Source organism: Aquarana catesbeiana, linkage group LG03 (assembly GCF_042186555.1).
Source record: "Aquarana catesbeiana isolate 2022-GZ linkage group LG03, ASM4218655v1, whole genome shotgun sequence".
Taxonomy (NCBI): domain Eukaryota; kingdom Metazoa; phylum Chordata; class Amphibia; order Anura; family Ranidae; genus Aquarana; species Aquarana catesbeiana.
This window is the reverse complement of record NC_133326.1, coordinates 123,002,395-123,024,959: the sequence shown is the minus strand read 5'-3', so window position 1 is coordinate 123,024,959 and position 22,565 is coordinate 123,002,395. Positions and strand designations below refer to the sequence as shown.

The 22,565-nt window shown below is 41.2% G+C and overlaps 1 protein-coding gene across 2 annotated transcripts in view; it reads right to left on the bottom strand.

Annotated features, from left to right (window-relative positions):
- The window catches only part of TLN2 (talin 2), a 398,203-nt gene that overhangs the window by 189,712 nt on the left and 185,926 nt on the right, over positions 1-22,565 (bottom strand). For both annotated transcript variants that reach the window (XM_073619119.1, XM_073619120.1), the window contains exons 3-10: positions 20,145-20,303; positions 19,131-19,228; positions 13,310-13,439; positions 12,045-12,194; positions 3,045-3,187; positions 2,786-2,913; positions 1,086-1,149; positions 466-570 (exon numbers count right to left, since the gene is read on the bottom strand). In XM_073619119.1, the coding sequence (XP_073475220.1) occupies positions 466-570; positions 1,086-1,149; positions 2,786-2,913; positions 3,045-3,187; positions 12,045-12,194; positions 13,310-13,439; positions 19,131-19,228; positions 20,145-20,280 (954 nt within the window). In that variant the 5' untranslated portion in view covers positions 20,281-20,303. The remainder of the gene's footprint in view (positions 1-465; positions 571-1,085; positions 1,150-2,785; positions 2,914-3,044; positions 3,188-12,044; positions 12,195-13,309; positions 13,440-19,130; positions 19,229-20,144; positions 20,304-22,565) is intronic.

The window sequence follows — 22,565 nt, the reverse complement described above, 5'->3', positions numbered from 1 at the left end:
TTGTCTGGTGACATTGTTGTGGACATACACACTTTAATTACAGTGGCTTAGTGGTTAGCACTTTCGCTTGCTAGCACTAGAGTTGTCAGTTTGAATATCAACCACAACACTACCTGCCTGGAGTTTGCATGTTCTCCCTGTGCCTGCGTGGGTCCCCCCCCCCCGCACGCTCCAAAGACATGCGGGTAGGTTAATTGGATCCTGTCTAAATTGGTCCACGTATGTATGAATGTGAAAGCTCCTTGAGGGCAGGGACTGCTATGAATGTGCAATATATATGTAAAGTAAATAAAAAATTAACTAATCCACAAAGTGGCAGTTGGAAGCATGGAGATAGCACACAAAGCAACTTTTCACTTTTACTAAATACATAATAAAGTTAGTCTTCATTTTAGATAGAAATGATGCATAATGAAGCTGTTTACTATACACTGTATGCGACCAAGAGTCATAAATAACAAATACCTTCACTAGAAAAAAAGACACTCCATATGTCCGTAAAGATCGAGCCAGCTTTACATACTTCACTTTAGCCTCAATTTCAGTCATTTCTCCACAATTCTTATGTTCCTGTTGGTCATAGCGATCGTAGATTACATCAACAAATGCAATGCAGTAATACAATACATTCACTAAGACATTTTGAGCAAAGTGCTAGCATACTTGCCGAACATTAGGGCTTTAGGGTTAAGGTGGTAAAGACAGATCTATAAAATGCAGGCATAATAAAAACAACATTTTTGGGAAGGTGTAGAAGAACAGGATAAGACATACAGTATGGTATGCAATGTTTTCTGAAATCTGAATGAGTGCAGATCTTTTCTCTGTAGCAACTCTTTAGCAGGGATGGATTGAGGTAAATGATAAACATAAATAATATATGACTAGCGTGATATCATTAAAAATAGACCTGTTTCCTATTGTTATTATGCAGATTTAGTCTTATATTTATCAGTTAAAAATAATGGCAACACATTTTTGTGGCCCATTTTGATTTCAGTTAGAATGAGTTTCTTTAAATTGTCCCCAACAACAAAATGTTAGCATAATAGAACATATTTTACTGGTTAATTTTTCTACATTACCTGGAATATTTTCTTCTCTGCTCCTCTTTGTTTGATGTACTCCTTAGGAAGAAACTCTTTCAGGCTAAAACATAACAAAACTATGTTAAGTCCATCAAGCTTTTACCAAAAAAAAAAAAAAAAAACACATAGAAGTTTATTTAGGTAAAACAAATGATTTAAAAAATATGTTACCCCAACACTTCATATTCCTGATACGTGTCTGTTGTAACTTGTACTTGTGTTGAAAAAAGTATCCGGTTCTCTTTGTATTGCTTTCTTTGCATGAAATAACTGGTGATCCTGCCAGTCCCCCTACTTTCCTATTTCAAACTGACCACCTTAGGTATAATAGCATATCCATCCAAGCATGGTCATCTTTTTGGCTGTGCTGGGAGTACAGACTGCAATGATCAGACTTCTGCTGACACGTTCCCTTCTGCACAGCCATTTACTAGGAAGGTCAGTGTACTGCTGCTTCTCCACCCCTAGCTCTCTTAAGATCGTATGCAGCTGAGAACAGAGATTACGTGATTGCTTCAAAAAAAGCAAAGAAGGTATCAAAATGTTTTTTTTTTAAATATTTACAAAAATGTTTTGCCTTTTTTTCTTATCTGAAACTAAATGGGGTTGTTTTACAAGGTAAAAGTAGACATATATTTTATTTACAACAATCCCACAATTTCCACAGGCCACCACACAAATCATTTACCCTCTAATGTCTCATCCAGCAGCTCTTTTTTGCAAAGTGCATGTCAAAAAATTGTATTAGACAAACTTAAAGTGGTATTAAATCCAAAAGAAATTCTTCAATGTCATGGCCCCCTTCAGTTTTTTTGGCCTTATTTTCCTTTATTTTAACCTGGTGATCTGCTAAGCAAGTCTGTTATTTTTCAACAGAACAAGCACTCCTGCAAATGCATCGGTTAGATAAACCATTTACCACTAAGGAGTACTTACAATGTTCAGTTTTTATGTAAAACCTGCTTAAGTAGCTGCAGTGAGAGCTGGATTTGAGCTTCATTTTCTTAGTGTATCTAAATCAGCTTAGTGCATCTAACACTCCCCTCCCTCAGACTAACAATGCTGCTGTCCAAAGATGCCCCTGTGCTCCTTAATCCCAGAGTGGGGGCACTTTATAGAAGACGTGTTACTGGCCAGATCACCAGGTGAAAAGTCAAAAAAAGACAAGCTAATGCAGCCACCACATCTAATGATTGGTAAGCTGTAACGCATTACATTTTGGGTTTTGTGTTTAAGAAGGGATATGTGCAGCTACAGAAAAGACAGGATTAGTCAACAAACTTTTACAATAAAGCTCCATAGAAGGCACACATTGTAACATTGCTGGCACATAAAATACCTTAGCACTTATAAGGGTTTAAATTGATGTTCCAAGTGGCCAGTGGTTCTCAATTCAGATAAAACAGGTAATCTGCATGGACATTTAAAGGAGGGACACCAAGAGAAACGAGAAACATGCATGCTTTTGTACCTTTTAAAAGTAGCAGTTACCTGATTTGGCTTCAATACTTTGAGTTCCTCACCTAAACAGATCAGCTTTGATTTCACTTGCTACCTGTGTGTTTTTGGCCAAATTAAGTGACGTCCAGAAAATTATCACTCTTGGGAGTGGGGTAGGAACAGCAATCTTTATACTTTGGCTTCATTATCAAAAACTACATACAACATATGAATACCCCCCCCCCCCCCATTCTTACTCTAAAAATCCAAGTTTATGTTTGGCTTCTATGTGAGGTCCAAATTGAATCTGTGTTTGGATTCCGCCAAATTCACAGGCCTTGTCAAATGACACAGGGTGAGAACCATTCAGAATGTCATCACGGGCCTAAAATAAAAAAGGATCTTAGTAAATCAAAACTTGGCACAGCAGCTACTCACAGTAAAAAAAATATAAAGCTAAAACACTTATACACTTTACCCATTTGTGCGAACCACATTCCTAATGCAGTTGCTTACCTGAACGTAAAGTAGGTTCAGTTGCACTGGATCCCTGGAATCTACATTCTGATCTGAATAGAAGAACTTTCTGCGGAGAAGTAATGTTTCGTTTTCATCAACTCCCTGCTCCCGAAATGTGCGACTATGATCCAGCCAATTTACTAAAATGTCAGTGAAGGGAGTGAAATAAAAAATATTGCTGAATTATATAGAATATTTGGCAGAAAACTGTGAAATAGAATAAAAAAACAAACACTTTGAAAATGATTCACAATAAGAAATCAGGTAAAAATGTCCAGTTCATAAAATAGAGCTTTTGTCTTCACTGGATCTGCTTAGACCATATGACCACATGGAATTTTCAACTAATTAACCTTTTTGTGACCAAGGATCATTGACACCCAGTCCAAATTTGGCAGCTTTTGCATGTTTCCGTTATCTTTGCAACAACTATGGTTCATTTGCATACCTAAACAAGGATTGTATGTATTTAGGACTTAAAGAAAAAGCACAGCCAAAGCTCATTTGGCTGTGCTTCTCCTGTGGATTACAGGACTGCAGATTGTGCTGCACTCCTGTGACCCGTTTTCAGCAGACAGCAGGTTGAAGTCCGCTGTTGGCTGACATCACAGAGCTGGTTCAGGCTCGGGAAAGATCGTGACCACACGGTCAGGATCCACCCACATGCCTGGACCGCCACCCAGCTCAGCTTCTGAACCTGATCCGGCCGCTCCCACACCTTTCACAGCCCCAGCGCTCCAGTAAGTGTGAAGGGGCAGAGTAGAGAGCTGGTGACTGGCAGTCACCAGCTTCCTGCTCAGGGAGCACTGAGAACCGAGCGATCAGCAGTGTCTAATTGCTCAGGTCTCAGCCTTAGAGCCAGCAGGGCACAGATGCAGCATTGGACCGATGCTGCATCCACCTAGGTAAGTATGATTTCTAAATAAATAAAAACATAATAAATACATTTTAAACTTCTCTTTTGAAGTATAAGGCTTTAGTTTTAACAAATTTTCTATTTTAAAAGGATAGTATTACAAATGCGCAGAAATGTAAAAAAAAAAAAAAAAAAAAAAATCTGACAATTCCAATAAAAATTCCACCTTCACACTGCGGTGGCATCAGTAGGCTGAAGGCACATTATGTCAATGAATCTTCCCGCCTGCATTTGTTCACTATGTCATAGCTGACACATTGATCACATGATCAGGAACCATTCTGATTGGTTACAAATAGTAGCACTGTAGCTGTCAAAAAAAGCCGCGTTCAGAGGCAATAAACATGTGAGGTCGGGGGGCGTGACCGGAAGCCGACCTAGATGGACGCTTGACTCGTCTGCTCTCTCTCAGCCCGCTGCTAAAGGCTCAATTGGGGACGCTACTCCACAGCTACATGGGCAGATCTAAGGCCCCCGATCCACTAAAGCCCGGGGATCATCACAGCCACCACCCGGCTCATCTTTGGACCTCCGGTCCTTCTTTCCACAGACAGACGGTCCGCCTGGCGGCACAGACAATAGGGCGCCGGAGGCCTTGGCGGCCCGCTCCAGGCTCTCTCCGCAGCTCTCCCAGCCGGACCTGAACTCACACCGAGTCCCGGAAAGCACACCGCCGGCCCTGCAACACACCACAGGCATCTCCTCTCCTTTGGGAACGGTGAGTTCGTTTTGCCCTATCCGTGCAGGGACCTCGCTACGTGACTCTCCAGCCGCCATATTTGGCCCCCCTCCCTCCCTCTACACTTAATGTTCGGAGTCCTTCCCGCGCCTGCTGCGCACAGCCTCGGATCCCTGCTTGCCGGGGGATGCTCCGGGATCCCCGTCATCCTCTGATGTGTCAGCGGACTTCCCGGCCTTGCCGGGCCTGAGATTCCCGGCCTCCAATACCCCACCAGGACCTGATGATCCTGCAGCGGCCTTCAGAGCCCTCATGCCTCGCTCACCCCCACCTAAGGCGCAGAGACTCTCGTTCTCCCAAGCACTAGGCACTCCTAAAGAACAGGCCGCACACCCTGTTAACTTGACACGGAAATATTTGACATCTGTCCCCCAACGCTATGCTCTGGAGGAGGAGGAGGTCCCCACATGTACCCAGGGGCAGCCCTGTGGAAACATGTGGACTGCATCCCCAAAATCTATGCCCGTCATGCAGGATGAAGCTGCACCGCAATCACAACAGCAACAGCCACCTCACCAGCGACCACTGCAGCAATACCTGCCATCAGCCCCACACCATTCACTTCCTAATGAGTGGTACTCCTATTTACAGGCGATGCCCACCAAAGATGATTTTAAACAGTTGATCGCAGATGTGAAATCCATCTGTCGCTCAGAAATACAGATACTACAAACAGGCCTTAAACATCTAGCTGACAGGGTGGAAATGGCCGAAGAGGAAATTCAAGAGACTAAATTAGCAGTCCATAGGACTCAACTTTAAGGGGCAGATCACCGTACCCAGTTAAGGGAAATGCAACGCCACCTTGAGGACTTGGATAATAGGGGGCGCAGAAATAATATTCGAGTGCGAGGAGTCCCGGAGACAGACGGCCCGGAGGACATTCATAACAAATTACAACATATATTTAACAATCTCCTTGGGGAGCCCCTAACCAATCGTATCGACATGGATAGAGCCCACCGGGCTCTCCGCCCCAAAAATCTCACCTCTAAACCAAGGGACATTATTTGCAGAATAAGCTCATACCCCTTGAAGGAAGACATTATGCGACAATCTCGTTTGACACGTAAAGTAACCTTCCAGGATGCCCAGCTGCAACTATTTCCGGATCTTTCATGGATAACCCTACAGAAGCGCAGACTCCTGCAACCTCGTCTGCGTACCCTTCAAGAAGAAAGTATCCCCTATCGGTGGGGATTTACCTTTACCCTTACAGCCAAGAACCAAGGTAGATCTGCTATTCTACGTTATCCAGAGGATTTAACAAATTTCTGTGACGTTTTGGGGATCAGTCCCCCTCAACTCCCGGATTGGAACCTAGTTACTACCCCACCCCCACAGTATGGCAGAAGGTCCCCTCCTCTAATCGCACCCTAATGGTACCCCTCGCAAAAGCTCCAAATCCAGAAATGGCTGAACTAGACTTGCAATCTTTTCTTGGGTCTTTTACCTTGTAGATGCTCGACCACTCCACTAGGCTGATAGATTTGTCCTGGACGTTCTGTTCACTTAGTCCCCTATTTTTTGCCTCAATTTTTTCTAATTTTGCTTTTGTTCTACTTTATGGGCATGTCTCCGTTGAGACTTGAGAGAGTAGGTGATTTTATGCTCACCAACCCCTCCCCTAATTAAGTGATGACTATCACAATAGTTTGGATAATATCTTGTTATATGACCAACCTAGGGCTCCCTTGCATCCGCCTGACCCACTCTGCTGGAGCGGGGTTGGGCGGATCCTTGGGAAACCGTACTGACCTAGGTCCAACAACCTTTCAAGGTCAGATGAACAAATCTTTTTGGTTCTGTTTTGTTTTGTCTAACACTAACCTCTGTTTCTTCTTTCTAGCTTCTTCTTTTTTCGTTGTCTTCTTCCTGTCCCAGAGTGACTCTCTACATGGACCGCGGGTCGAGTCCAGATCCCACACCGGAGGTTGCCCGCTCCCAATCCCAGGATCCAAGGCCGTCGTCTTCAGCCCAGGTAATACGAGTTCCCTCCCCCTCCTAACTAGACACCATGGCTAGGATATTTTCATTAAATGTTCATGGATTAAATTCCAATAAAAAGAGGCATCTGGCACTGAGAGAATTTAAACAGTCTGGCGCTGACATTATCTTTGTCCAGGAGACACACTTTGACAGGGGGGGCACCTTCGCATCCAGGCACTTCCCACAAAGCTACCTTTCCTCAGGACCACATAAACATGCAGGGGTGGCCATACTCATTAAGCAAGGATCCCCGTTTGTGTGTGAGAGTCACTATAGCGATCCACGCGGTCACTATGTTATTGTTAGGGGCCGGTGGCAGTCCCGGGAGATCACCCTGTGTACTCTGTACACACCCAATGTTAAACATAGATTTCTATCTAAAATGTTCACACGCCTTTTTCGCTCGGATCATGGGATTCTGGTGGTGGGGGGAGACTTCAATCTAACTCATTCCGTAACTGCTGTCCGCCATGTGGTGGATCCCCGGGCACCATCAGCTCGAGCCCTTAGAGACTCGAAGCTCTTTCGCCAACTCCTTAGAAAACATGCTCTCTTTGATGCCTGGAGGGCTCTCCACCCAGGGGATCGGCAGTACACCTTCTACTCAGCTCCCCATAAAACCCACACCAGGATCGACTACTTTTTTGTTAATAATTCTACTCTCAGAATAGTTTGTGAAGCCAGAGTGCTCCCGATCTCCTGGTCTGACCACGCCCCGATTATGCTCACAATAGACGTAGAATCCCCCAACCCTAGGCCCTACAACTGGAGACTAAACACTTTTCTCCTCCAACACCCCCAGTCAACCACAGAATTAACCTCTACCCTGAAATTCTACTTTAAAGAAAACAACACCCCTGACATCTCTCCCGCTACGTTATGGGAAGCCCATAAGGCAGTCATCAGAGGTAAATGTATAGCTTTATCATCGGCCATGAAAAAAGATGCACTAGCCACAAAATACTGAACTGAGAAGGAACTACAGGTCCTAGAGACACGGCTCCAAACATCCCCTACTGTACCCCTTCTCAGAAAGGTTATTAGGCTTCGGACGACCCTGAGGGATTTTGCAGTGGGACAAGTGGAAAAAGCTCTGCTTCGGCTAAAGCAGGTGTATTACGATAGGGGAAACAAAGCACATTCTTTACTAGCAAAAAAACTACGAGAAGACTCCCTTAACTCAACACCCCACCAAATTAAGAATAAAACAGGTTGCTTACTATCCCACCCTAAAGATATTGCAAATGCTTTTGCAGACTTTTATACCGACCTCTATAACAATCCAGACATACCAAAAAATCCTCCCTCCCCAGAGATCTCACTTAGATTGCACCGTTATCTAGAACAAAGTGGTGTCCCCCGCTTACAAACTACAGACTTAGAGGCCCTAAATGCACCTATTACAGAGGAAGAAATAGAACTTACGATTAAATCGCTACCATCTCGCAAATCCCCAGGTCCTGACGGTTTACCATACGAATACTATAAGGCTTTCCTCCCTCTCCTACTCCCATATATGAGCAGACTTTTTAACGCCTTTCTCCGGGACACTTTGGTCCCAGCTGACATGCAGCGATCATTTATTACCCTGATTCCCAAACTGGATAAAGACCCCATACTGTGTGCTAATTATCGACCCATTGCCCTTCTGAATTCCGACTTAAAAATTTTCACGAAACTACTCTCAATCCGTTTGAATGTAGTCCTCCCTTCTCTCATACATAAAGACCAGGAGGGCTTCGTACCGCTTAGACAAGCAGGCGATAACACAAGGAAAGTAATTGACCTGGTAGATGTGGCGAACAGGGAGGACTCAGCATCTTTGCTCCTTAGCTTGGACGCCGAAAAAGCCTTTGACCGTTTGGGGTGGCCCTTCTTGTTCGCCACCCTACAATATAGGGTTAAAGGGCCCCTTCCTGCGAGCGATACAGCACCTATATTCTAACCCCACTACCCAGGTCAGAACTTCCTTTGCCTTCTCTGCCTCGTTCTCAATAAACAACGGCACACGGCAGGGGTGCCCTCTTTCCCCCCTGTTTGCACTATGTGTGGAACCTCTGGCAGCCTACATCCGAGGTAATCCAGATATCCATGGGATATCAGTCAGGGGTAGGGAGTTTAAAATGTCATCGTTTGCCGATGATATCATTATGACCTTGACACAACCTAGAATATGCCTTCCAAATCTCCACGCCGAACTGGATAGATATGGGGCCCTATCGGGCTATAAAATTAACGTGTCCAAATCAGAGCCCTCCCAATAAATATCCCTGAATCAGAAACCATACACTTACAGGCCAACTTTCCATATCATTGGAAAACTATATCTCTAAAATATCTGGGAATTCGCATTACTCCAACATTCGCAACTCTTTACCAGGAAAATTTCCCCCCCCTCTTTCATTCTATCAGAGCCATGCTCCTCAGATAGAAAAAACACCATCTCTCCTTCTTAGGGAGGATAGCGTCCATTAAAATGACGATCCTCCCGAAGTTACTCTATTTCAAACACTACCCATTTCAATTCCATACAAACATCTAAGAAAACTACAAATAGATATATATAAGGAAGGAATTAGTGGGACTTTATATGAGGTAAAGGGGTGCCGCTCAGGTCCCCCCCTCCATCCCGATTGGATGAAAATAATGAAAAATAAAAAATAAAAAAGTAGCGGGACTTTATATAAACACACGGGGGCAAGAATAAAATTGATAGCTTTTAATGGATGCAAATTGTCATAGAGTTTTTGTATTCAAATAATTCAATGCATGATGCTATATAAAACCATTCGTACAACTACTACAATTCATTGGAACCAGAAAAAATACATACATACATGTTCCAACAAGGAATCAATACATGATATATAATATAAAAACATTTAGAGCATGATTGAATGGAGAAAATAATCATATATGAAAAACAAAAAAAAAAAAAGGGTTTTTTTTAGGAAGGAGAAAACCAATTAATTTGGAACGGCCTGACCAGATGCAACATTGTATACACTAGGTTGTTGTTGGCTCTATGCGTTTCAAGGTCTTTAACCTATCATCAGAAGCAAGGAACCATAGTGATAATCTAAAAAATAAATAAAGGGAAAATATTTTTATTTTATTTATTTTTTAGATTATCACTATGGTTCCTTGCTTCTGATGATAGGTTAAAGACCTTGAAACGCGTAGAGCCAACAACAACCTAGTGTATACAATGATGCATCTGGTCAGGCCGTTCCATATTAATTGGTTTTCTCCTTCCTAAAAAAACCCTCTTTTTTTTTTTTTGTTTTTCATATATGATTATTTTCTCCATTCAATCATGCTCTAAATGTTTTTATATTATATATCATGTATTGATTCCTTGTTGGAACATGTATGTATGTATTTTTTCTGGCTCCAATGAATTGTAGTAGTTGTACGAATGGTTTTATATAGCATCATGCATTGAATTATTTGAATACAAAAACTCTATGACAATTTGTATCCATTAAAAGCTATCAATTTTATTCTTGCCCCCGTGTGTTTATATTAAGTCCCGCTACTTTTTTATTTTTCATTATTTACAAATAGATATACTTAAATTTGTCTGGAACCATAAAAGGCATAGAATATCCCAATCAGTCCTTATGGCAGCTCGGTCAGATGGTGGCCTCGCATTACCAAATCTAATTAAATATTACCAAGCTGCCCAACTCAGAGCTATAATATCATGGTCCACCCAGAGGTCCTACAATAAGTGGACAGAAGTTGAAAAGATCTGGCTGGCCCTGACCCATCCAAATAGCTTGCTGTGGTGTGCGGACGCGGAGGTGCCCCCTGAACGTCTATTGGGATCTATGTCCCAACTTCGTAAGCTTTGGAAACATTGCGCTCCCCACATGGCCTCTCTTCTGAAAAATCGCTCTTAACCTCCTTTATTTGCAACCCTAAAGTGCCAGATAGCCTTACACACCAAATGTCCTACCCATGGTCCTCGCGGAATTTGTTCCACTTCGGCAACATAATAGACCCTAGAACACGTAGGCTATTATCCTTCTCCGAACTCCAAACTAAGTACGATATACCTCGCCAAGCTACCTACAAATCCGCCATTATGCCCTGACCATAGCGCCTGACCTGCGATTTTCCCCCCTAACCCCTTTTGAAAACTTGGTTGTGGCAGGTTTGACTCAGAGAGGACTGATCTCTGATATCTACAAAATCTTGAATGCTTACTCAGTGGAGGCGCAAGGTAAGCACCTCTATATGACTAAGTGGGAGAAGGCCCTTAAGGAGGAACTCCCCATGGAACAATGGCGGGTGATATGGTCTCAGGCAGCGAAAAGTTCAATTTGTACATTGTATAAAGAAAACGCATACAAAATAATTTTCTTCTGGTACATGACCCCAGAGGTACTCCATGCTATCTACCCTACTAGTTCAGATCGATGCTGGAGATGCTCGGGAGCCAGGGGTACCCTTCTTCATATCTACTGGGAGTGCCCTCAAATTTTTACCTTTTGGGAAAAAGTCCAGCAGTTACTGACCAATCTTTTGGGAAAACCACTCCCCATGACCCCTACATTTTTCTTACTAGGTCTATCCCAACTAAAGATCTCAAAAACCAATAAAAAACTAGTGCGCCATATTTTAACGGCCGCACGATGCCTCATAGCATTGAATTGGAAAAAGAAACCCCACCCCACCCCTGAGGCACTGTATGCGAGAATTAAAGATGTGGAATTGATGGAGAAGATGACGGCCAGAATGCAGGACAGATTGGAAGCCCATGATAAGGTCTGGGAGCTGTGGCACCTCCGGGAGGATTCTATATAAACAGATCATTGACTCACTCAGGTGACTTTACCTCTCTTCTTTCCCTATTCTTTTCTATTTCTTTTTCTCTCTTTCTTATTACATATGTTATTTTTGTTAGCGGATATGAAAAGTTTACTCTTAATATGTGATGTTGAGAAGCAGTTGCAACCATGTTAGCTAAGAAACCATAACTCCCTTGCAACATACTAAGGAAAATATTCCATATACATATGTCTGTTTGCTTAATATCATGTACCATACTTTTCTACTACCCTTTCCAGTTATATACTATGCAGTGTAAACTTTGGTAACAAAATAAAATGTTATTGGAAAAAAAAAAAAAAAAAACATGTGAGGTCCAGGCTGGTGACTTTTATATGGAGGACCTTTATTTACTTTATGTATTTCTCCACAACATGATGATATACAGATTGTAGGCAGGAATGGGTTAAAATGTTTTTAAATGACTAATACTGGAAAACATTGATTGTGTTTTTGTGTTCTTGAGTCTATATAAGCATGCTCTATTCACTGCATTCTCTTGCCTGTGCTCACTCACACTCATCTTCTGTATGGAGCTTAGCTTTCAGTTTCTCCATCTTCTTCTCATCTCTGAGGAGGGTTCTGTCCTTCTTTAGAGTTCCAGTTGGTTCTTCTTTCTTCTCCTCAGTCTCACGGATTAGAGAGTATTCCTCATAGTTTGTAATTCCTGGGCACAAGAAATTTCAGTAGCCTCACATTTATTTTGATCTGTCTGTAAACTCCTACATCAATTCAGCGTAAATCCCCAAGTAATTTTTCTAGGACATTCAAAAACTGTATTCTTCTAAAAATGTTGCAATAAAAATAATTGTCTTGAGGGCCAGATCACACCAGAACGCAGTGCAAGAAACCCACATTCCATGTGGGTTTCCCGCATTGCGTTCTAAGCGCACTGCAATTTTGATCTGCAGTTGGTATCATTATTCAGTTAATGACGCCCCTAACACAGGTCGCAAACGCAGTGAGTTTACCCACACCGGATAGCATGGTATAGAAGTGCCATGTGATTCGGTTGCAGTGTGTGTCCAAAAGTAGTGCATGCATTACTTTTGATGTGGGCTTTTTCTAATGAATTGGCTGAAACCACATAGCACAGAACTGCATATGAACCAGCCCTTAAATATTATGCACAATCTGGTTTAAATGCTTTTTTGCTGCAAGTAGGTCCATATTATTCACTTTGTAATAACACATGCACAAAACCTACCTTATTAAGCAAAAAAAAAAAAATTCTATCATACTTTAGGAGTCCTACAGCAAGAAAAAAATGGCACTTAGATGGGACTGCGCTGTGTGTTCTGCAGGGTCTTTCTTGGCGATTGCCAGAGGACTGACAAGAAGTAACCGCTCCCAACCACGTTCAGTCTTTGAGAAATGCAGAAGTATTGAGGGAGTTGGTGTTCAATAAAACATACTTTATGTAGAATAAAATAGGAAGAAAGCTATTTAAGCATCCCCTATCATTAAAGAGAATCAAAGCATATATTTAGGCAAAGCGATATTTTTTTAATCAGCTGTGGATTAAACAGGGAATGGTAAACCCTGCCCATTTGGTCACTCTGCCCATCACTTCTGGTCCCCTGGATACAACAAAATAAACCCCGTTAGACAATTGTCAGGTGTTTCCATTACAAGATTTTCTCTAACATCCTGATCTTTGACAACTGTAAATTTTGGTAAATCTACCTAGCAGACAGCAATATACATATGACAGAGATTTCAAACCTTCACTTTATTATCTACTAAATCTTACTGTTTACCTCAAAAAGATAAAGTCCTCACCTATCCTGCTGCATATGGTCACGAGAAGTTCTCCTACAGTCTTTGAGTCATCTACCATAATCATTTTTGCTGCTCCATCCAGCATTCTAATTTTTTGTGGCCGTTGTTTCTTCCTATATTCCAGAATGTCCTAGTAGCAACAGCAGAAAACAGAGTACATTATAACCAGTAAATGAATGTAGTCTACCAAGAAAAATACAAAGCCAAGATAGACGTTATAGCCTTGGAGAAAGTGCCATTGAATTTGAGATGATGAACTGGACTTTTAAAGTCTAACTTCAGGCAGGATTGCCTTTGCAGGACTCAAACAGGCAAACATTCTCAGTCCTCAGGAGGACATTGCTGTCTTACAGGCATACTTCTATGTCCCGCAAATAAGTTAATTTACATAACAGGGGACACCAAGCTTTCGCTATACTTCCAGGCTCACGCAAACCCCAGTATTATGGTCACGTTTCTGCCCCATCCTTACCATTTACAAAACACATGGCCCCAGGCTCTGTTTTGTGAATGAGAGATGCAAGTTAGTGCTAAAGGTTAATCAGACCTGCACCATATACAGCTACAACAGATAGGAATTCAGAAGGAGCAGGCGTTTGTCATTTAAACTAACTGATTTGCTAGACATTAAAATATGCCAGCATGACAGCGAGGTTCTCCTGGGGAACAAGAATGTTTGCCTACTTGAAACCTGTTAAGGCAATCCTGCCCAAAATTGGGCTTTAAGAAGTTTCCTACTACACGGTTTTTATGTTGTAAATGTGGAAGACATGCAGGCTAACAAGCTGAATTCCACTTGTGGACAATTTTGCAGTTACATTGGCCCAGCAAGGACCAATAGAAGTATGCATATTCCTTACCTGTTTAATCCCTGCTGTTTTCCAGGTTCCATACCAAGCGGCTGCCCTGCTGCATAGTAATCACAGATGGTTGCCCGCTCGGCACAGGCGCCATTCAGAGAACACCTTGTATTTATCTTTTTCCATTTTGAATACAAGGAGTTCTCTATTTGGGTGAGCTGAAGATTGTGAGGTCACTGCCCTGCCTCTACACATCATCCACATAACACTCTGCATTTAGAAAATACAAATCATTCTTTGAATGGCACCCATGCCGAGAAAGTTACTATGTAGCAGGGCTGCTGCGACTTCAGCGATTCTCTGCTTCCACAGTGTTTGGCCAGGTATGAAATATGTATACTTATATTGGTCCAAGCTGGACAAATGTAACTGTGAAAAAATATCCATACTTGGAACTCAGTTTCAACTCTAGTAAGCACAAAGCAATTAAACAATTATAGCATATTAATAGTGTTCTATATTTGTTGAGATCACTTACTGGTAATTATGTAATCACTCAGGTGCCCATTTATGAAACTGAGATGAGCAGAGATCCTGATGACTGCAGCTCATCTCACATCATTAGCGGTTTATGAAACCGAGATCAGGAGAGAACATGATCTCCGCTGATCATCTCTGCACACAGAGAATCTGTCATTGACAGAAATGGCCAGTTTATGAAGGTGCGATCTCAGGATCTCACTAGCGATCTCTGTCAGAACCCCCCCCCCCCAGATTCTCCAGCCCAGAGTTGGAGAATCCCTGGAGAACAGAGGGAAAGGAGGAAGATTACTGCCTTCTTTGATCAGACATATATATTTATTATTTATATATATTTGTGTAGGGGGACTACTTATTTTATTAGCAAGAGGTGGGCACCTCTGAGTGTGCCCATGTACTCAGCAGCGGTAATTCACAGCTGCGTAATAAACTGACACCAGAGTGTTTCACTGATTTTCTGGTACTATAATCTCACCATGTCTTGTCAGATTACAACAACAGGAGGCTTTCTCCACAGTTCGAAGAATTTGTAAACCACTTCACTCCTCAAAGGGAGAAGCGATCTACAGCACTTCATAAACAGGCACTCAGAGGAGAGCGATCTCCTCTGCGAATGCCAGAGAACTCAGCAGCGGGTATTTTCCGCTGCTTGATAAACCCACACCTCAGTTTCATTCAACTATACATTTCTAAAATAAGATTTTTGCGCTCACCATAAAATTAATTTCTTTGAGTTCACTGAGGGATACATGAGTCAGAGGCATTTTTGCTATACTGCTGCCTACAGGAGGATTTGGACAAAAAAATAAATAAATAAATAAAGTGACCAGCCTGGAATAACCCCTCCCACTTCCAACATGCTTCAATTTTGTAACAAAGCAGTGTTGAGAGCAAGGCCATAAACAGAGGGGTGGGACCTGTGTCCCTAAATCAACCTCAAGACATGGAAAGCAACCCTGTGAGTAGGCATAAAAAGGGCAATATCCGTAATAGGTTCAAAAGATGGTTTTTGAGGTACTGAAAGAGCCAAATTGAAATCCAACAAATAAAAGGGTGAACATACAGGGGAAGCCATATGAGGGACGCCCTGTACAAAAATCCTAAAGGCCCAGTTGACCTGTGGGAACATATTACACCCATCTTTAGGGTGTAACATGCACCATTTTCCTAAGCAGCCGCTCCTCTTCTACCTTCAGCCATTGTCATATTTAAAATGTGGCTAAAATTTGGTTAACTCTGTGAATGAGTTAACTACAAGTTTGGTCTGCCACTGCAGCAGACTGACTTGTAATTCTCAACGGACTGCGAGAGTGGTAATCCATGTACTTCTTAGACACTTCTTCCAAATTACTGCCTGAAAGTCCATACCGATCGATATACGCGCAAGGAGCTGGAGGAAAGGTCAGCAAAAACCTCCAATGCACCCACGATCCACTGACACAATGCTTTGCATGTTACTGTGGAAAAATAATAAATTCACTTTTAACTGCAAAACTACACTACTGTGCATTTTTTTTAGGCAGGTGTGAAAAATGCTGTAAATTTAGAATGCTTTCAGAAATATAAGTGTTAAGAGTTTATTTATCAATTAACAAAAAGAAAAGTAAATGAAAAGAAGAGAAATCCAAATTGAATAAATATTAGGTGTGTCCACCCTTTGCCTTCAAAACAGCATCAATTCTTCTAGGTACACTTGATCACAGTTTTTGAAGGAACTCGGCAGGTAGGTTGTTCCAAACATCTTGAAGAACTAACCACAGATCTTCTGTGTATGTAGGCTGCCTCAAATCCTTCTGTCTCTTAGGCTGGGTTCACACTGAAGCACGGAGTGGCTCACAGCAGGGGTCCAGTGCGTCCCTGTTCATCGTTTCAGGTCTGATTTCATTTAGAATTTTTGGCTGAATTCGGACCTGAAACTGACCAGAAGATGCACAGGACTCCTGTGAAATTTGCTCCGGAAACATGTGAACCGTCTCCATAGGGAGCCGATCACAATCTCCTGATTTGCGAATTGGATGCGCGGAAAACCCACATCCAGTTCGCAATAGTGTGAACCCAGCCTTAATGTAATCTCAGACAGACTTAATTATATTATGCCCAAAAATATCCTACATAGAATTGAACTGCAGCACCTAACTCACAATTTAGATACAAGATGTGCACTAAAAAAAAATATGTAGGTGCGCTGCCCCTTTAAGAACATTTCTATTTCTGAAAGCAATCTTAATATACAGCATTTTTTTCACACCTGCCTAAAACTTTTGCACAGTATTATATATGTTCATCTGTACCTTTAGCTCCCATTTGGTCTTGCATATGTATATCTTTTTATACAGACATGTGATCATATATATGAGGCTAGAGGTTGAACAATTAATAAGAGATATACTTGTCAAAGGAGTGTATGCGATCAATGTCCTGTAATGCTTTTGTTTTTTTTTTCTATCTACTTACATACTTTATAATGACCACACTTGCACATTCCCTTTAATGGCTTGGTGAATGTCCAATTCTGTAAAATTGGTTGGAACATTTTCACTATTCTAAGATCTTGGAAAATTTTTAGCAATCTGAGTAAAGAGATTTGTCCCCAACCCCAGAGGTTTTACCAGTTCATTACCCAACATTGATATTGGCCAATCATTTTTCAATCGATTACATTTATTCCAATTGCATACAAATCTTTTGATCATCCCTGCTGAGATATCCTCTCTCCTTTCTGGGGTTACGTATCTATGATCTTTCATGAAGCAAAGTTTTGACCTTACTCTTAAAGTGGGAATAAACGCTCACATATGATTTTTTCCTCAAAATAAGCCTATATATTCAGGCTTACCTATAGGTACAGTAAATATATCCTTAACGTGCACCGTTTAGGAGATATTTACTTTAGATGCAACCAGTGACATCATTGGTGCATGCGCTCTTAAGGAACACCAACTCCCACGCATGTGCAGAAGGGACTTCATCGCCAGCTTGGCCACTTATATTGCTGAAGCCCGCAAACCCAGAAGGAAGACCACGTGAAGATGGAAGCGCCTTCAGCGGTGACAGCACGCCACTGGAGGGCTTAGTTTTCAGGTATGTCTGTCATAATGTGCTAGTATGCAATGCATTCTAGCACATTATGACTGAAATTGCCCAAAGCCTAATTGTATTTTTTTATGTGGTTTAATATTGCTTTAAAAAAAGGAGTCTAGTTGGGTACCCTCTTGTCCTAAAATGCTTTTTTATTCATTGTGAAAATCATGTAGTTTACAGCCATTTCTATGCAACTGCAGAAATTGACTTGTGGGGTGCCCCTTTTCAACGGCTACGAGTTGGTGGTGCTGAGGAACACTTTTTCCAGCTGTGGGTTTTCTAAATGTGGATGTTCTTAACCTATGTTCTTAACTGAATTTACACAACCAAAGAATGTTCCTTTCATTTTAATTCAAGGTTGAAATGAATAACAAATCCCTTGGGGTGCCCCTACATATAGTGAATCTATTTACATAGTCCTTAAACAATTTTAGTCTGCATATCTGGATCTCCTCCCACCATCCTAGATGGAGACTTTAACAGAAGCCCATGGCTATGCACCTTCTCTGTCTGTTATATTGCCAATTACACAAAAAAATACACAAAATTATTTACAAAAAGGGTGGCCATAAATTCATTTTGGGCTCCCATATCATGCCGAATAGATGCATAGGATTCCACATCTATACCCACCAAGAGGCAGTCACCCAGAATCTGTAATCCTATTTTATCATTACATCCTTTGAATCTAAAAGGCAAACAATTTTAATTTGCATACTATATGCCTGAGCTTCTTGTCAATATATTTTTGTCCATTCACTCCAATGGACTGCCCCATCCCTGAAACGAGTGGTCTTCCAGGTCTTCACTCTCCTGTGGGCAGAAGCCTGGTGTTTTTGAATTGGGTGCAGGGAGAAGATCCTCTTTCCGTTGTCACAATGAAGGGGGGGGGGGGAATCAAGGGAATGGGCGGTACGAGCTGGAATATTGTACATGTTTCACCCTAAATATGGGCAGAGCGTGTATGTAACATGTTTCAAAAGTTGAACTTATCCTTTAAAAGTTTTATCAGTAGAGGAAAAGACACAAGCAAAAACTGAGGCATGCTTTCTTTTTTTCTGCTGCCCTTGTCTAAATCCTCCTGTGGGCACCAGTATAACCCAAATGTCTCAAAATCTTGTATCCTTTAATGAAAAAAAAAAAGAAAATAAATATACTATTATATATATACTATTATATATATATATATATATATATATATATATATATACATACATACATACACTATTATATATATATATATACACTAATATATATATATATATATATATATATATATATATATATATACACACACACATATATATTTATTTTGCTGTTTTTGAATAATAATATGATAATGTGTTTAAATAAGCAATGTACATGTAATGCTTATACATGAATAATTTGACCTATTATACCCCATTCCTCAGCATATAGTAATCCAGGGTCCTGCCAGCCTCCAGCCAGATTCCTTTCCTTGGGTCTTCATCTGATAAGAACAGGCCGAAGTCTAGCGCTGTGGGCAAAAGAAAGAGGTCAAGTCAAATGTAGACTCTAGGGTCTGTGCCGAGCTGCTGAATACAGCACAAAACAGTACTGTTCCTTTGAACAAAAACTTCTATTGTACAAAACAGACACTATCAACAATGGAACCATACGAATAAGCCACAAACACACAGTAGCAGCAGTCAGAAGCAAGAGATCTTAAAGGAAAACTGCATAGAAGAAAATGTAAGGGCTTTCACTGCTAATGACATACTGAAAATGACAGTTTCTCTATACTTTCTTACTGACCCAGGACAAGCGTACGGGCTTAGTGGGGAAATTCAGAACTTTGTCAAGGTTTAGATTTGTTCTTGATCAGTGACTCTAAGTATCTGGTGGAACAGTATTAACAGTCAAGCAACAATAATCTTTCAAAAGGATGAGTTCGCCAATGGCAGCCATAAGTTTCTAATCCCACATTTATTCTGAGAGAGAGCCTTGAAATAGATTTAAAATCTACTCTGTATATTCAGAGTAAAACAAATGATTGATTCTCTTAATAGCCACAGATGCACATCTGTGCCATTGTTTGTAAATAGTTTTACATAACTTCAGCATGGAGGAATGCCATATAAAGCCAATGAGTGACTGCAGACAACCCACCCATACAAGAAATGTTCTAATCTGGATCATCTAATTCCATCTAGAGACAAATCTGGCTTGAATAGGGTTTTATATTCAGCCCACAACAATTTCTTACATAATGCTGTAAAACAGATTTTGTTCACAAGCTAGTTTTATTTTGGTGTTTGTAATAGGTGTAAAATGGGATTCATATGCTAGGCATAATGAATACACTTGTCTGTTCTAAAGAAACATACAGTTGTAAATAATGGTTTGCTATTGAAGGATTAAAAAAAAAAAAAAATCATGCAACAAGTACGTACCTTGACCTGTCTGAGCCTCAGGGACCCTCTCTCGTATGATTCGGCAGGCATCATAGACTGCAGTTGATGGTTCAAACTGCATAGTCTTCACCACATTGCACTGCCGGATGCAGATTTTCAGCGACAGGGCAACCATGGTGACTGCTAACTGGACAAAACCTGCAGATGAATCATAACACAAAGAACACTATCAGCAATATGTATGCATTCACTTATATATACAGTACATTTATGATATACAGTGTTGATTAAAGAAAAAACTGTTGCTATAAGACCAAGTTCACACTGGCATTAAAAGCATGCATTTGAGAGGCATTAAAAACGTCCCTCAAATGCCTGTGCAAATGATACAATGGACAGCACACAGTGCTGTTCACAATATCAAAACATAAAGCATTAGCGCTGCTTCAAAATTGAAGCCTCGTGTCGAGTCAGGAGGCATTAGAAGCCTTTCAGCGCCTCCCATTTAAGTCTCTGTTAACGCTTCGCAAGTGCTGACAGGCAGTTGCAGGGTGTTAAGATTCGTTTATTTCCTGTAACAGAGTAAACATTGGTGGAGTGGTTTTAATGCTCCTCAACCGCTTCAAAACTGCCCATAGGGCATTCGGGATCATTTTTAACTTTTCATTAACGCATGTAAAAAGCCGGTCTAACGCCCATACTAAAGCTCATTAACACTAATTTAATGCCCATAATACCACTATAGGAACATTTAACCGCTTCTTGACCAACCGCCAGTGTTATACTGCGGCAGGTTGGCTCCCCTACGTGAGCCGTCGTAGCTATATGTCGGCTCGCGGTGGATGGTATAGAAGCCGCGGCCCGCTGCACACCAGGGGTGCCGGTGCTCGTGGCCGGCGGTCGCGAAGACCGCCGGCCACGAGTGATCGTGACCAGGAGAGAGAACAGGGAGGAGTGTGTGTAAACACACTCCTCCCTGTTCTGTTAGGACTGACAGAGCGTGTGTTCCTATTAGCTAGGAACCACGACCCGTCACTTCCTCCAGTCAGTCCCCTCCCCCTTCAGTTACAATCACCTCCCAGGGAACACAGTTAGCCCCTCAAGCGTCCCCTAGTGTTAACCCCTTCACTGCCAGTGACATTTTTACAGTAATCAATGCAATTTTATAGCACTGATCACTGTATTAATGCCAATGGTCCCAAAAATATGTCAAAATTGTTCGATGTGTCTGCCATAATGTCGCAGTTACGACAGATCGCCGCCATTACCAGTAAAAAAAAAAAATAATAAAAATGCTATAAATCTATCCCTTATTTTGTAGAGGCTATAACTTTTGTGAAAACTAATCAATATACGCTTACTGCGATTTTTTTTTACCAAAAATATGTATTAGAATACATATCGGCCTAAACTATATATTTTTGGGGGACATTATAGCAAAACGTAAAAAATGTGTTTTTTTTTTCAAAATTGTCACTATTTTTTGTTTATAGCGCAAAAAATAAAAACCGCAGAGGCGATCAAATACCACCAAAAGAAAGCTTTATTTGTAGGGGGAAAAAAAGGGCTTCAATTTTGTGTGGGTACAACGTCGCAGGACCTCGTAATTGTCAGTTAAAGCGACTCAGCGCCGAATCGCAAAAAGTGCTCTGGTCAGGAAGGGGGTAAATTCTTCCGGGGCTGAGGTGGTAAAGCGTTAGAAATTTAGTCAAGTGTGAACAAACCCTAATTCTTCTAAAAGTGTTAGCTGGAGTTAAACTTAAATTTATTAGTCAATGCCATCTAAAATGTGCTAGTGCATCTACTACCCCAATTCCAAAATACAGTTGGGACACCGTGTACAAAACAAAAACAGAATGCAATGATTTGCAAATCTCAAACCACAATAGAAAACATATCAAATGTTTTAACTTAAAATGTAAAATTTTAATAAATGTCATTTTGAAATTGATGGCAGCTACACGTCTCAAAAAAGTTGGGACAGGGCAACAAAAAGCTGGCAAAGTACAACCCCAATACCAAAACAGTTGGTACAGGGCCATGTTAACTGTGTAGCACCGCCTGGTATAGGTGCAATGAAAAATCTGGACTGCCGCACTCCGGATTGGAATAATAAAGGTAAAATCTTCTTTATTGAAAAAATGACATAATTTAAAATGCGTACATTGCTCTGTTGTAATGATACAGCATAACCGCTGATGCGTTTCACGCTCCCATAGAGCGCTTACTCATAGATGAGTAGCTATGAGTAAGCGCTCTATGGGAGCGTGAAACGCGTCAGCGGTTATGCTGTATCATTACAACAGAGCAATGTACGCATTTTAAATTATGTCATTTTTTCAATAAAGAAGATTTTACTTTTATTATTCCAATCCGGAGTGCGGCAGTCCAGATTTTTCATTGCACCTATACCATTGGAATAGCAATTGCCAGCACCTGGAGCTCTCACAACCATTTACC